The 16,039-nt window shown below is 43.5% G+C and overlaps 1 protein-coding gene across 1 annotated transcript in view; it reads left to right on the forward strand.

The window, feature by feature from the left end:
• syngap1b (synaptic Ras GTPase activating protein 1b) overlaps positions 1-16,039 on the forward strand; it is a gene marked incomplete at both ends in the record, with an annotated part of 117,942 nt that overhangs the window by 28,826 nt on the left and 73,077 nt on the right. Inside the window, 3 exons of the mRNA XM_079276039.1 lie at positions 855-1,013; positions 1,158-1,228; positions 14,489-14,594. Coding sequence (XP_079132165.1) covers positions 855-1,013; positions 1,158-1,228; positions 14,489-14,594 — 336 coding nt within the window. The remainder of the gene's footprint in view (positions 1-854; positions 1,014-1,157; positions 1,229-14,488; positions 14,595-16,039) is intronic.

The following is a 16,039-nucleotide window of genomic DNA, read 5'->3' on the forward strand; positions in this document are numbered from 1 at the left end:
CAAAGGGTGTGTTTGCAGGAATGAATAATAGGAAGTTATGAAAAGGGAATTGGTTTAGTTTTAGAGCATTTTACCCTTTTAAAACGAAATAGTTTGGCATTTTTGTTTACTTGCTGGCTTGCAAAAGATCAATGCCACTCTCACATCTAGAAACAGTTAGCTTAGCTTAGCATGGATACTGGAAACTGGTGGTAAAAAGCTAGCCTGGCTTAACACGGCCCACACGCACCTCTGTATTTTGTTTGTGATGTGCAAACAAAAACCGAAATGTAAATACAACAAGTTGAGGTTTTAGTGGGCGGTTATGTGTTGGACTAGCTTGCTTTCAGACAGAGCCAGGCAAGCTGTTTCATCCTGTTCCCAGGCTAAGCTAAGCTAACTGTTTCCTGGATGTAGCTTTAGATATGAGAGTGGACAGAATGTGCTTATTCGACAGAATGCGAATAAGCACATTTCTCAAAATGTTGAACTATTCCTTGAATGCAGATCATTTTCTACTTTGTCGTATCCACGCTTGCTGCTTTATTTAATGCTGCAGTTTAAGGCCTCATTGTTTTTCACACACATTGTATATCCTGCTCAACAAAGGCTGAATGAATAAGATGAATTTTGTTGTTGTTATTTAACACCCCAGAATCAGGTGCTGCCTCTAGCATTGTCCCGCAGTCTCATTATGACGAATGGCCTCTTTTAAAACAACCTATCAAACACAATGTAACGACAGCTGGCACTGACGTTATGAGGACGATGTGCCACAGCATCACAGCCCTCCTACCGATGATAACTGACCTTCTCTTTCCTCGCTCCCTCTCCTCCTCCCCCTCTCCTCCCCTACCTCCTTCTCTCCTGTCCAGATGCAAGGTGTGCCGTCCCCCCCTCCTATCATCATCACCATCATCGCACCCCGGCCCGCTCCTTCCACGCTCCCTCTTACGACCGTCCCGCTCCCGAACGTCCCACCTACGACCGTCCCTCCTGCGACCATCCCACCTACGACCGTCCCCCCTTCAGCCGTCCTTCCTTCGAACGCCCTCCTTCCTTCGACCGTCCTTCCTTCGACCGTCCCTCCTTCAACCGTCCTTCCTTCGACCGTCCTTCCTTCAAGCTTCCCTCACACGAGCGCCCCATCTACGAGCGTCCCTCACACGAGCGTCCAGCCCAGGACCAGAGGAACCCCCATCTCCGCGTGAACACCGGAAATCCGATCTACATGTTGGACCAGGAGGAGGTACTGCACTCCACACACCAGCAATACACTGATACTGAAACTGGTTTTACGATAGCTGAAATTGAAACACTTCAGGGGAGATCATGTGGGAAATAAAAATAACTTATTTTTCACTCTTTACACTGATAGAGGACGTACCACTCCAATGTAAAAAGAAAAGTATATTTCATTCATTTTGAGATCGAGCACATTTTATCACAATAAGTAGTGAGTTCCTAAATTCTCCCGCAAAAATGAAAGATTTAACAAACTTTATTGTAAGAATGTGTGAACGCAAATGTAAAATTGATCAGAAATATTAGACTCTTCCATGATAGAAGAAGAAGAAAGAAAGAAGAAGAAACTCATCATATGCTGTATACATACACACACCAATTAACATAATTAATTATGGAACATTAAAATCCCAAATTACAGGAGTAATTTAATGTGTTACAGCTAAAACACTTTATGAACACATTATAAATCATTATACAGGGTTAAACAGTAATAAAGTAGTAAAGTAGTTACAGTATAAACAGTTCCAAGCTTGAGTCAATAAAATGACTTAAAACTGCATTAATTGTTGTTTTTTTTCGCATGTGGGCAATACAACAAGCTGTAAACATGACTGTCATATTATCAGCTTATATATTTGCTTATTTAAGTCCAATATTCACTCTCCTTTTAGCTCTGGTTTGGTCTCCATCAACTAATGAGGGAAATACATTGTCGTTCATATTGAAATATTGATTATTGCAACTTCAATTCATACGTTACTCTTCTGTGTGTTTTCTTAGCAAAGAACAATTTACAAAGATCTGACACTGGATTGAGATTCTGTGATAATGTTATCTTCCTCAAACTACAGCTAGTTAAAAAAACGGTCCTTTCCTGATCAATACAATGAATATTTGACGAATCGCTTCCTCGTGTCTTTTGGGTGAAAACAGGTTCACAGTGATTTGAGCACGGCCTGTTATAAGAAAGTTTCACACCGTCTTTGTGCTCGTTAAAAGGCCGTACAGCGTACTTTACAGCCAATATGTGTTCAAAAGGAGGTCGCAGAGAAAATGTATCCAGAGTTCATACCAGAGACTCCAGCTTCTGTGGATCACTGTCGCCTCGGGTTTGCTTTTGGGGGTTCACTTTCAAGGGCAGATGTTCATTCTTCTGGTTGGAAACTTTTTGGCAATCCTCTGCATTGTGGTGTGTAAGTGAATCATAACTGTTTAACGAGTCACCTTGAAGAAAAAAGGGATTTATCCGTCATTTACAAGTCTGTGAGTTGAATGTTTTCAGTGTTCACTTCCTCAACCTGTCCGATCTCCGTACTTCCGTGTCAGTTAGTTTCTTACATTTTCTTGAGTGATGAGTCGTAGGTTTCTGTCAGTGCCGTGGAATTATTTTGACGCGATGGCAAATTGGTCACTCAGTTAGGCTGAATGTCTGCCGGATCAGATGTCGTTTGTCCTGCAGTCTGAGGAGGTCACATCGATTGAACGACCAACGAACCGGTTCATCGGCGGTCTGATGGATTTCTGGCATGTCAGCAATGCGAGCAAAGAAGTTGCAGGTTCTTGTCGTTGAAAAAGGAGGATTAAAACTTGTGCCGTGATTTTACAGAATGTACAGAATATTTAAGCTTTGGGAATTAATATCGATAACACGCGAAGGCGGTGTAGACGTATTAATGCAAAGTACACCAGCTGTGCTTTAAAGGAGAATGCTGGTGATATGCTTCAGTTTTCCTGTTGTCAGCAAATCTAGAAACACAAAAAGCAACAATGAATCTCGCCAACGGCCTGTTATGATATGATTCCTCTGAACAATTGACTTACAATGTTGTCCAAAAACTATTAAAAATACATTGATGAGCCAAACTGTTGCAATGGCTTACATAGTACTTCATAACCAGCATTGGGGCTGTAATTGATTTTGAATCAAGTCTTCCCGGCGCTCACAAACGCACCCAATGTGTATCAATCCGCAGCTGAAAATAGTCCCAAACACATGTGCCGGTCACTCCTCCTTGAGTAAAAAACATGATGGAAAGCAGGTTCAAAGTTCTTCAGGTTCAACCTTTCCATTCATAGTTTTCTATAAATAGAAGTCACTGCTTGTTTATCAGACAGAACATTGAAGTGCTGGTAGAAGCTTGGCTTACATGTGGCTGGGTATGTTTGAATGAAAGCGGTGTTCTTTTTCGGCCTGCAAGCATCAGGGGAATGCTTTAGCAGGAGTTTTGTTTTTCAGTTGTTTTAACACATTCACGTAGCACATTCAGAGAGCTTCACGGTGAATTCATGATCTACTGCAGTTAAACCGGCACAACATACTTGTTAAGGAAACGAGCGAGAGAGAGAGAGAGCTCCCTCTCAGTTATTGTGTTCTCTGTTTTACCCAGTTGATTTTCAGATGACTTGAAATGGGCACAGCAGTATGTTAGTGTTGATTAACTCGACTGCTTTTGCTCCCAAGTTCGTGCATGGATGTACCGAACACAGAAAAGTGCACCACTTGTGAGTAAAATCTCATCTCGCTCTCTAGGCCAGGAGAGGGTACTGTTCCTCAACTTCTACCTCTGCTTTGCAACTAAATTAGTTCTGCACACAGAATTGCACCGTTTAAGGCAATACTGCTGATTTATAACACCACCATAAATGGACCAGAACAATGGAAGATTCAAAGGCCAAAAGGTCAGCAGGTCTGTTATTAGACCAAACGCTGATACAGGTTTCTAATTTGCGTTAAAGTCCTAAACTGCGGCGCTTTATAGAAATACAAAGAGATGGTTGCATGTCTGGGCATTTGGAAATATGTCATCTTTTTTTTATTGTATTATAAAGTTATCTGCCTCACTATTCGATGTATTTATATGTACTCAGTTTATTATACAGTACATATGGCTTTTCACTGGGGCAAATTCCTATGTTCAGAGTGAGGCCACAAAGTGGTGCATCTTCATGTGGCCGGTCAAAGTGCACGGGTGGCGACTTCACCGCAGCGTGTGTGCACGGCTGCCGATAGCATTTCAACTTGTCATCACTCAGAGGCAGAGAGCGCGCTGTGATCCCGATAAGAGACCTGTGCCCGCTCCGGAGGGATTGAATGCAGAGCCCAGTTCAATTAATCAGAGCCCTATTCCTGTCTAATTGTGCCAATAAGGCAGCAGCTGTGAATGGGTCGGAGGCAGGACTGACGTGCTGATAGCCGTCACCTCGGCGACGGCGAAAGGCGTTAAATATTCATGCCTGTCACTCACCTCATGCAGAGCGGGTCTCTCTCTCTCTCGCTCTCTCTCTCTCTCTCTCTCTCTCTCTTCTTTTCTCTTTCGCACACACACACAATTTATTTCCATTTTTGTTTTAGATGGCTTCAGTGGCTCGGCAAAAAAAAGCAATCACACTGTACGTTTTCACAGCGGAGATATGGAGAATCAGCAGAGGGGACCTTGTTCCCCCCCATCGGTGCTGCTGCTTCTTGCACATTTTGATATCAGCCTTTCACCCCTTTGATTGTCTGTTTGCTTATATTGACGATGAGGTCAACATCACCGATCCGGTCCCTTGCTCTAGCTCTTTGTATCTCTGCCTCACCCCTGGGCTCAATCCTGGCCCCCATCGATCCTTTACTTTACCTCTCTCTCTCTCTCTCTCTCTCTCTCTCTCTCTCTCTCTCTCTGTCTCTCTCTCTCTCTCTCTCTCGCTCTGTTGCCTCCCATCTCTCTCCTCTTTGTAATCTTATCCATCTGTTCCATCTCCTCTCCCTCCCCTCCCTACTCCGCCCAGTCTCTCCCTCCCTGCCTCCTTCTGTCTCCATATTAATTGCTACCACCCTTCCTCTCCATCTATCTCACCCTGCCTTCCATCTCTCTTACTTTTTCTGCCCCCCCCCCCGCCTCCTCCCTCTCTCTCTGGGGTGACTGGCAGGAGTCTTTGGCTCTCCCGCACGCCACCTGTCTCTGTGCTCCTCACAGCTCCATTCACGAGCTGCTTTTTGTTTTGTTTTATGAATGGTGGCCATCAGGAAGAGGCAGGGGAGGCGTCCTCCCGAAGAACCAAGGTGTCGCTTCGGGGAACAAGACGCCTGTGATGTGTCTGAAATGTGTCACTGTGGAAAGCTCTCGGTGTGTTCGGTTCGTTGAACTGTTTCCCTAGTGATGGAGTGGAGGCGCTTCATGAGGCTGGAATGGGACTAGACCCTCACTGACATGGCTCATTTTAATTGTGAAGGATAATAGATGCGCTGACATGACGTGTTGTCTGAGTGGCACGTTTTGACACTGTGCATCTGGGGGCAAAACACCCTTGAAAGTAAAAACAGAACACCTGTGAAATTACAAAAATGCTGATTGAAAAGCTTCTGTACTGTGTGTGATTAGCAGAACATTCTTTCCAATGCAGTCGAGGCAAGAAAAGAAAATGTGCCACTTAGAAAAGAAGCAGCAGAACACGCTGCTTAGTGTTGCTATCTCTGCGTGATCACATATTAGGATTAGAAGAAGAATATTTTTTGGGACAAAATGATGCAGTTCAACACTTGTTCGTGCGTCCTTTCACGTTTACGTTTAGTGTTCAATACTCTTTGACCTCATGTGTTTCAGCAGGATGTGTTGTGGCTCCAGCAGAAAGAAGGAAGAGAAGTTGTGAGTTTCTTCAGCTCCTCACTTGTGAGCATCTCCTACTTCGGGTCTCGTGTGATAGTAAACTGAACAGCGTTGGGCTTTTGGTCATAAGTCATTTGAAGATGTCAACTTGGGCTTTATGAAACTGTAATATGTATTATTTACTATTTTATGACATATTATAGACGATCCCCTTATAATTGAGAAATGACTTTGCATATTAAGTGTTACGGAAAAATAATTGTGAGTTGCAGCGGTAGTGTTGTGTGTGTGTGTGTGTGTGTGAGCAGCAATGCACTGATTCCTGAGAGTTTTAACAGATTCATGCTGTAGATTTATAATTGATGTTAGTTTGACTTTGGATGTCTAATGTGATAATGACATCATATTTCAATTATTTTGTCGTCGAACACATTTAAAGACAGAGTAGTTTTAGGAATGTGGAATGCGTTAATGAAGCAGGCTGCTTATGAACCACCTCACTAATTGGGTCACTTCTGGTTTGGAAAAATCAATGCGGGGGATTTTGTGAATAAGTAAATAAACACATTTTCTGGACCTGCCATTTCTTTGACTTTTTAAATATTATCTGAGATCTTGATCTGAGAAAATTCACTCCCATTTTCGTCACTGCTGAATCTCTCTGCCGGCTGCTCTGCCTCTTTCTGTCCTGTAGGGGGAGTGAGAGGGCCGGCAGCGATGTCTGCCTGCCCTCCTGCCCTCTTCCTCCTCCTCCTCCTCCTCCTCCTCTCGTCTCACATTAATCTAAGGTGACAGAGTTCCATATACCACCGCCACGCACCAGCGCCCTGTCCCTCAAGTCATGTGCCAGTGTTACGCAAGAAAAAACCAAATGGTTGGGGCACAAGCCTTCTTTGCAAAGTGTTAGAAAGAGCTGGGGAATATCCACGCTATAACACACTGACAAGTGGATGTATTGCTGTAGCAATTTAGAATAAATGGGATGGTTGAGTACATTGCCGTCCTTGGTAAAAAATAAAGCCTTCCTTTGCATGTTGGAGGTCCCACTCGCAGCTTTGACACTGAATTTGAAAGCATTAGCGCATGAGCCGGTGTGCAAACAAGCGGCAGCGCCTCGGTGGCTTCGGCCTGTAGCTATACTGTTGTCAGAGTGCATGAACAGCGGCTCAGAGGTGGGTGGTGTGTGTGCTCGTGGCCCTGAGGAACACATTCAGGTGGCTGCCGTGTGGGAGTTGGAGGGATTAATTATGTGATGAATGTAGATGGGCAGTGAGTCTCAGAAGTGAAGAGAAAGGTTGATTGTTTAGTAAGATGGCTGACCTGAACCCCTGAGGCGATGTTAACATAAAAAAAGTCTTGATATTTGTGCAACTATTACATTCCAATGTAGTAAAAGTTGTCACTCACTCAGGAATAAAACCTTTTTCAAAAGGTCATCTTGTACATACAAGTGTTTAAATGGCCTTTATCTCAGCGTTTTGATTAATTCGCATATCCCTGTGTATAGTGTACAGTTTCTTTTCTCCAATACCTTGGAGGCAGCTGGATAAAGAGGAAAACTAGGCCTAATTTGTCTCCTGCCAACTTACCGGGAGACACTGCCAGATCTCGATGACCTTAAAAGCAATCCTCCGCCATTCATCAGTTTTATTTAGAGGGATTGTTTTTGGCCACATCTGTCTCTGTGGTGTGTGGACACTTATGGGTGGTTTGAACTTTTCCGATGCACTTAGTATTCACAAGAAAGCTTAATAAACCAACTCTACTAACATTTACATTCTTAGTGTTTATTTGATGGTCTCATTTATTAAAAGCCTTCAGTTGGTACAACCGTAGCAAAGCCGAGATATATATCACTTCTCTCACTTTTCCCTTTTTAACTGTAACCGAGTGACAGCAATTCTTTACCTGCATAATTCCTACAGGTAAACAAAGCACACTCACCTCACATGTCCTGCTGATTCACATCATATTATGCGATTTTATGTAACCTCAGCATTGTGTATATTTTCACAATATTTTGCAAATACAATACAAAGAAGTGGGATTTTACTGTTCCATATTCATCTCCAACATTTACATCTTATTTATATCACAACATACAATACATTGGAAATTGTGATCCACAAAATTCTTCATATAATAGCAAATTCTCAACCATCGACAAACAATGTCAGCCGTATTGGCGTGTTTGTGTGTGTGTGTGTGTGTGTGTGTGTGTAATATGAGTAGGACCACTGTGTAGACAGTGTCTGAGGTCAGGAGAAGGAGGAACATCTGCCTGTGAAAAGATGTTACTGACGGTCTGAAGTACAAATCGTGCTTTTGGACAGCTCAGCCACCTATCATCATGCACGGGACTGTGTTTGTGTGTGTGTGTGTGTGTGTGTGCATGCTGAGGTACAATTTATTTATGCATTTGTGCAGGTGTTTGGGAACAATTTTGTTATTACCTGCTTGTCTGTGTGTGTGTCCTAAGACAGCTTCATGTGTGTGTTTGTGAATGTGTGTGTTTTTGTGTTTGAGCCAGAGTTAGACAGCCAGCAGTGTTTGATTACTGCCCCGTTAAGAAATAATGGATTGCACTGTTTTCGCACATTAAACACGCACGCACGCACGCACGCACGCACGCACACACACACACACACACACACACACACACAATTTATTTTAGTATTGCAGACACATACAGTACACGCTCCCTCGCTTCTCTTTCCTTCTCACACAGACTTGTACTTTCTTTCACACATGCAAACACACATACTCATACACAACATCCCACCATATTCCCCTGCTCCTCGCAGCTGGGCCTGAGGAAGCAGTAGTGACATATGGGCAAGCCAGCCTGCAGCATCGCTCAACTCAACCTGCCAAGCTGAACAAAAACAGCCTCCCACTTCAGATCAATGGCACTCCCTTCCCTTCCTCTCCCTTCCTTCCTCTACCACCGTCTCTTCCTCTTCCTCCCCGCCTCCCTTGTTTAATACCACCATCGCACAATCTATTCTCTACCGTCCATGCGTGGAGCGGCTTCTGTCACGTACAACGAGGCACAGTCGTTAGCTTGACTGATATCTAACAAGCATGTACATTTTTACTCATTCATGGTAGCGGCATTAGCCAAAGCTACCTAACTAACTAGCCGGCTGTATGCTAGTTAGCTAACTAGCTTGCTTGTTCCACCAAGCTTTACCGCTGCACTGGTTACAGAAAATGAGGCGAACAAAGTGTTCACTGGCCTGGCGATAGCAATGTGCGTTCCTACGCTGTAACAAGAGTTTGTGAAAGAAGCATTAAGTTGTTACGTTTTTGTCATTTACTCTGGCTCTCTATGCTAAGTAGAATGGGAATGTCCGATCTACGCCTGTTTTATATCTCATTATTCTATTTCTATGGTTGTAATGTACTTTTTAGGGTGTAGCCAATCTTCTACAGTTTACCTCAGTTGGAACATTGAGACTCTTGTTTGATAAGCACCAGATAAGAGACAGGAACTAAATCAGTGAGGCACATATGTGTTACAATAGATTAAATGTAATGAGAGAGCCCCGGTGCAGTAACACGATCCGACAATTTCTCAAACTTTCTGATAGCGACAGCGTTCTTCACAAACACTTCACGCAATGTCTGAGCTGGGGCATCTCACCCCTCTCTGTCAAATAGGGCTTTGACAAGATCGGCCATTCGGAACAGGTACAAATTACACTCCGAAATTAAATTGCTCCTTTTAAATCTGTGTGTGAGGTGGTGTAAGTGCGCCATCTGAAGTGCCAAAAAAAAGTCAGAGTGCCAGCCTAATGCTGCTGAGTGCAGGCCTGAGTGCAGGCCTGCCCCGCGTGCCCACTCACGCAACCCCAGCGCCGGTGTTATGTCAGCTGCAGACCCCGTGACATCTGACGACTCAAAGCCTGCCACACCCAGCGTAAAAACGTCCTCCAGGTGTTTTCACCCCCCACTGGAAGCAGATGTGGGGTGCTTATTGGTGGGCTGATGTGTGAGGGTGGGGGAAGGACAGCATGCTGACTCCCTGTGTCAAGTTGTCACTGATGAATTGCACTGGGCATGGCAGCAACAGGGGGGGGGGGGGATGAGTGGGCTTGTACTTGTTCAAGTAGATGTGATTAAGGAAAAGTACCATATTTAACTCCTTGTGTTGGGTGGTGTTGACATCTAGATGGCCTGTCAAGAATTTCACTTTTTAAGAGTAATGGATATCAGATAATTTTAGCTATTATAGTGTACAGCTTATACACCACATGTATGCACCATTTTATTTGGAGTCCAGTGCATTAAGATAAAGAGTTTGAGGGCTTGATCGGTACGGAAAAGACACAAACCTGTCCCTCCTCTTATCAAACATGTATTTTTTGTAACCTTCTCACAACTCATACTGTGGATAAAAGTAAACGCAGCCCGTTTGTCTCTTCCGGATTCCATGGCAACAGCTGAAAATCTGGAGAGAGAGAAGCATTATAAACAGGAAGGCAATTCAAGCACTCCAATACACAAGTAACAAAGAGGAAAGAAAGATTAAAAAGCTTTTATTGCAGTGGCTAAATCATTAAGAAAAGCCAACGTGTTTCAACCACTGTAGGACCAAATGGGTGTGGCCTCACCTATAGTAGCAGCAACCAATGGGAGACAATCATATGATCAGAATTAAAAATAATGAAAACACGAAATAACATGAGATGATAAAACAGGAAAGCCTACAGAGAAAAAAAAACAGAAAATGTGAGGTCTGTTCCCTCATTGGGACCAGGAGACTTTGACGCATCCAGTCAATGAATCCAAAAAGCTTCCTTAGCGTCGCTCCCCCTGACCAAAGGTTTAATGTGTTCAATGCCCGCAATGCAACAATAATCATAAGCATTGCCACACTCACTAAAGTGTCTCGCCATGGGGTAATCTCCATTCCTTATTATAATGGCATTGTAATGCCATGAATATGCCACTGAATGTCACAATGCTAATGATTTCTCATTGCGCAGTGAAGGCATTGAACACATTACACCTTTGGTCAGAGGGGGGGGAGGGGGGGGAGAGTACAGAAGCTTAAACAACATCGACTGGATACGTTAAAGGTGCTAAATCCTAAATTCAGTGCATGTCTGTGATTGAGGGATTGCCTCCGCACGGCTCTCAACTTGATGGCGACTGAGCCGTTGGCGAGCAGCAAACGGTGCCAACAGCACTAAACAGTGCAAAGAATGGCAACAGTGCTGACAGCGCTAGCAGTGTTTACCTGACATAAGGAATGCGGGTTAGAATTGTGACTTACGAGGCGCTACACAAACGTCGAAGGGCCGAAAGTCCTGCTCCCGTGATGGTTTGCATATTCCAGCTACGTGTCACGCGTGCCAGAATGACTTCTGCAAAAGATACATCGTGGCTTATAGCTCCTCATGCAAGCCTCCTCGCCCCTCTCGTGCATTTTAGGAATAGGGATGTCCTCCAAGACGACGCGGCCCAAGCCGGAAGATCAAGGACACAAGGAGGCACAAATAAACCGGGAGAGCGCATAGAGGCAGAGCTGGCACATTGCTCAGTCAGGCATTATGAAACCACTTTGCTTAATACGTATATTTAGAAACGGCATAAAGCCACATGGTAGCAGTATGCCTCTGTGGCTTTATATGCGTTCCCGATCAATGAAGAGCTGGTTGATAGTGAGGTTAATTCAGGTTTACTGTTACTCATTGGCACTAAAGCATATTCAATGAGTCTAAGAGAGAGCTCGGCCACTCTCCGCTGGTGTTCCTTACATTCATCTGGCAGAGAGAATTAAAAGAGGTTTAGAGAAAAGCTTGGTGCACTGACAAGACTTGAATTTAAATTGAAGCCAAATGCATTTAGAAGACTTGAATATCTTTTTAGGCTTTTTTCCTCGTCCAATAATGTCACGGCGGTATGAGGATATTCTCAGTCATTGGCTCTTCTAATCTGAAATCTGCACGTTAACGTCACACATGTTGCCCTCTGTAGCAGTCGGAGGCAAGAGATGGTGAGGACATCGTCACGTCAACATGCTATGCTACTATGCTAGCGTGCCCACATTTACAATGATAGCATGCTATGCTAATGTTGACATATCACGTGTCCCATCATGAACTCGAGTGTTGGCCCAATGGAAATGTTGACCTGCTGGTGGCACTGCATGAAAAGTTAGAAGATCTGCAAAGCCCTTTTGATTCTTCTTCTGTATACAATGAATTTTTGAAGCAAAATGTTACGGTAATCAGTCGTAGATATTTAATTCAGGATCAAAGTGGAGGACACAGATAAAATAACGTGATAAATGACAAAACCTCTCCCAGTGTAATTGCCCCCAACAAAAGGAAAACTGAACTCTGTGCATTCTCTCACTGGACTCATAAAGAATGGATGCTGCTTAATATATTTTTCATCAAGCCGTTTGTACTGTAATCGCATCACAACAAGCAATATGCTGGTTCCGAGATAGCGCAGCGCTACAAAGTCGTTTTGTGCACTTGGGTTTCACAAGCAGCAAAGTGGAGCGTAATCATGTCTGCAGTTGATTTATAGTGCGTGTCTGTGATTAAGTTGGATACAGAGACGGGTATGAACGGGATCCCGATGCCGAGTTGTGAAGCATCATCTGCTTTGTCGGTCTGACTAGATTACGCGTGTGGCTGTGTGTTCACGTGTCCGATGTGATTAGTAACGTGAAGCGGAGCAGCGTCTGCGTGAAAAAAAAAAGTAGTATAAGATGCAGGCACCCTCACACCGAAATAAACCTCCACTCCTCCATCCAGCCTGTTTGCATCCTAACAGAGCCCCTTCAGAGTGAGTGGCACTCGGCTGTCTTGTGGGACATTATGGCTCAGTGTGGCCTGCCGGTGTCCTTCACTGTTGTTGGCATCGCTCCCAAAGCCCCCCAGGCTGCACTAGCCTGCGCTGCTCTGTGTTCACACACCGGCTCTTTTATGTCCCGATGTTCTGTTAGACGCCAGTCTCGATGGGGCACACTCGGTGGCACAGCAGTATGGTATCAGAACACAAACGCGGCGGCTATCATTTCAACAGACTCCTTCACTTATGTCAGTGAGGACACACGGGGGACGGTGGCTGCGGTTCTTTTCTAAAGGACTAAACCTATATGTTGGAAACAATCACTATGAATACATTGATCTGCATTTGTTAAAGCTGCTATAATGTTTTACACATAAATGGACTGGATTGTTATTAATTCATTGAAATAATGGTAACAAGCAGTTTGAGTCAGTATTGAACTGATATCCGATATTCGTATCAGTATTGGTGCATCTGTAATATTTTACTCAAGAGTTGGTGGAGCCAAAAGCAGAGCTGAAAGCATTAGCTAAGTGATAATGCACTCCCTGGCCACTTTATTAGGTACACGTATGCAATCTAATGCAATCCAGTGCAGCAGCTCTGTCACAAGTTGTACATTTACAAAGCTTGTAATGATTGTTTTTTTTTGTTAAAACCTTCCGATATATGATCATTGCTGAGCTTGTAGTTTGTGGTGATGTTGCACTATATTGAGATGTGTTTCTAATGTCGTTCGCCAGTGTTTTTAAATGCGGTGTGCAAAACATTAGAAAACGCTTCTCAATTGAATGAAGTCCAGTTCAACACCCCTGCACGCCACAAGCTCAATTATAAACCGACAGTTAAAGTAATACCTCTTTTCTATTAAGGTAGAATATTTGGCTGAGCTGCTCTGTTGGATTGCATTCGATTTTACAAGTGTACTTAATAGAGTGGTCACTAAGTGCACTCAGTATATATATATATATAACACACCAGCTCAGCTCTCACCAATCAATCACATCGAAGTGTGTTATTTTGAAAGGAAACGTCACCATGAATTTCTGCAGTCATTTTTTATTTGTATTTATTTCGTTGTGTGTTCTGGGGCCCAGTGCCACCAAAGCACTAGCTTTGGTGTTCAGTCAAGATTTATCGCTCTGTACTTTCCTGCTTTCCATGCTGTATATTTTCTGAGTGTAACTGTGTTTCTGATTAGTGTGGCACATTCTCCCATTTATTTTCCCTCAAGTCTCACTTTTATGAATTCAGGGACTGTGGGGCCAAATGTAGCAGAGCTGTGAAATGTGGTTTTATTTTTCTATATATATATTTTTTCTTTCCTTTTTCTTTTGATTTTCAGTTCCTTCAGATCAGACATGATGTATCATACAACGAACTGCTGTGGTGGATTTTGAATTCTAGCTTTCTCTCTCACCAGACTAGCCCTTCTTGCTTTTACTTTTGTTGAATGATGCGTTACGACTTTAAAGAACAGGATCAGACTGATTTAACTTTGGATATATTTCTTGAATTTGATCTACTTGGTTGCTGTTGACAGTTGCTTTAATCAAAGGTTTATCAGTTCATTCATGATTTTGGCTTCCTTACTGGCACCTATTGTACATCTCTTCAGCATCTGTTTGTTATCAGACATTTGAATAATTTCTATTTCCTCTGTTTTCTGACCATGAAATGCTGAAAGATTAATTTAGACCACAGCTGTTTTTACAACTATTAGTTGTCTTAACAGTATCGCGGTTATTTTTCAAAGACAAAGAGGAGGACAAATAGTGTTCAGTTTCACTTGTGTGTGTTCATATCCACTACTTCAGCAGTGTGTGTTTGTGTACTGACCTTGTGCTCTCTCCGTGCAGGTACACCCTTTGCTGATGCGCGAGAGGCGCTCCGAGTCTCACAGGAACAAGCTACTGCGGCGGACAGTCAGCGTTCCTGTTGAGGGGAGGCACCATCCCGAGATGGGTGAGCACACAAACCTTTAAATATTCCAATCACGGTCTCGGTCAAGGTCCTACAAAGTGTTGTTTTCTTTCTTCTCTCCCTTTTAAAAAAAAATCAAATGATATTAAACTTTTGAACATGCCAGCCTGAAGTATGTGACTGACTTTACGGAAATAGTTTTGCTCTCAACTTCTCTTCATTCTTGTCCATTTTGGTTTTTAAGAAAAACCATTATCACCTGTGTTACTTTAAGTTAGCCTGCTTATGATAATAGGATAGTTGCATAGCAACGGCAATGATGTAAAGATCCTTGCATCCTTTGAGCCGTTACTCTGTGTGACGAGCAGCACTCACAGCAGCACTCTGCCTCTTTGTCCTCTCTGCTTTCATATCGCTGTATCTCTACTCTGTGAAGCTGACCCTCTGATAGCTGCCTGTCTCGGTCTCTCCGTCTACAAATGTCCCGATCAGTTTCTCCCTCTTCCTCCACCCTCCACCTCTCTCTGTCTCTCTCAACTATTTTAAGGGCTTCCCTTGCGACGCCCCCCCCCCCCCCCCCCCTCCGTCCATGAATCTGCCGTTGCTGCCACCTCAACAGTTGTGCTGATTCAACTGGATAAATACTTCCCTCAGTGACTCTCTGACCTCGAAGCAGTCAAGCACTGACACATCAGTTGACATGGTCCCTCCACGCTGTGACATATGCTGACATAGCAATGCCAGTTCATGATTCCCAAGCGTATTGTAAACATATTCACGTACTAGCATGCTACGCTACAGGCCATAATGCACCGACACCATTGTGGACCATCTGTGGTCACTAGGCCCAAAAGAGATGAATGCGCCACAGGCAATTAGTAATTATGAGATCAACAAAAAAGTAAATGAAGGGTGTCATTAGGTCTACAGGGAGCCACATGACCTATTTAAAAAAATTCCCTGACACATAACGTTGAGTTGACGAAGGTTCAGCACCTCTAAACTGCTAACACTTTATATCTTGCTTGTTTAATTCTCCAAACAAACCAAATATGCATTGGACATGTACGGAAGTGAAGCAATGAAGGTAATTCAATTCAGCGTGTATTTAGAGTTCACTCATATACCTCTAAACTGGGCTTCCATTGGACACATGTTGGAAACATTAGGGACCATTCATTCCTTTCCAAAATGAGGAGTGAGTTGTGTCTTTCACAAAATTGAAAGACATGACCTTGCTATCGTCAATGGATTCAAATTCTGTCGGTTCACAATGTGTCCGTGTTTGGAGAGAAGATTGAACTGCAGCTGCCAAACATCCATGTGTTTGTGACAACATTAATACATCAGCCTTGATTCATTATTCATCAGAGGGGTAAGAGCCTGCGTTTTTCATAAGATATTGATGAATGGAGACATTTGACAACAATCCCAGCTGGATGCCTGATGTAGCGACAAGATATCGGGCTCCACATCCGATCTGCGAT

The sequence above is a fragment of the Melanostigma gelatinosum genome (genome assembly GCF_949748355.1).
Source record: "Melanostigma gelatinosum genome assembly, chromosome: 9".
Taxonomy (NCBI): domain Eukaryota; kingdom Metazoa; phylum Chordata; class Actinopteri; order Perciformes; family Zoarcidae; genus Melanostigma; species Melanostigma gelatinosum.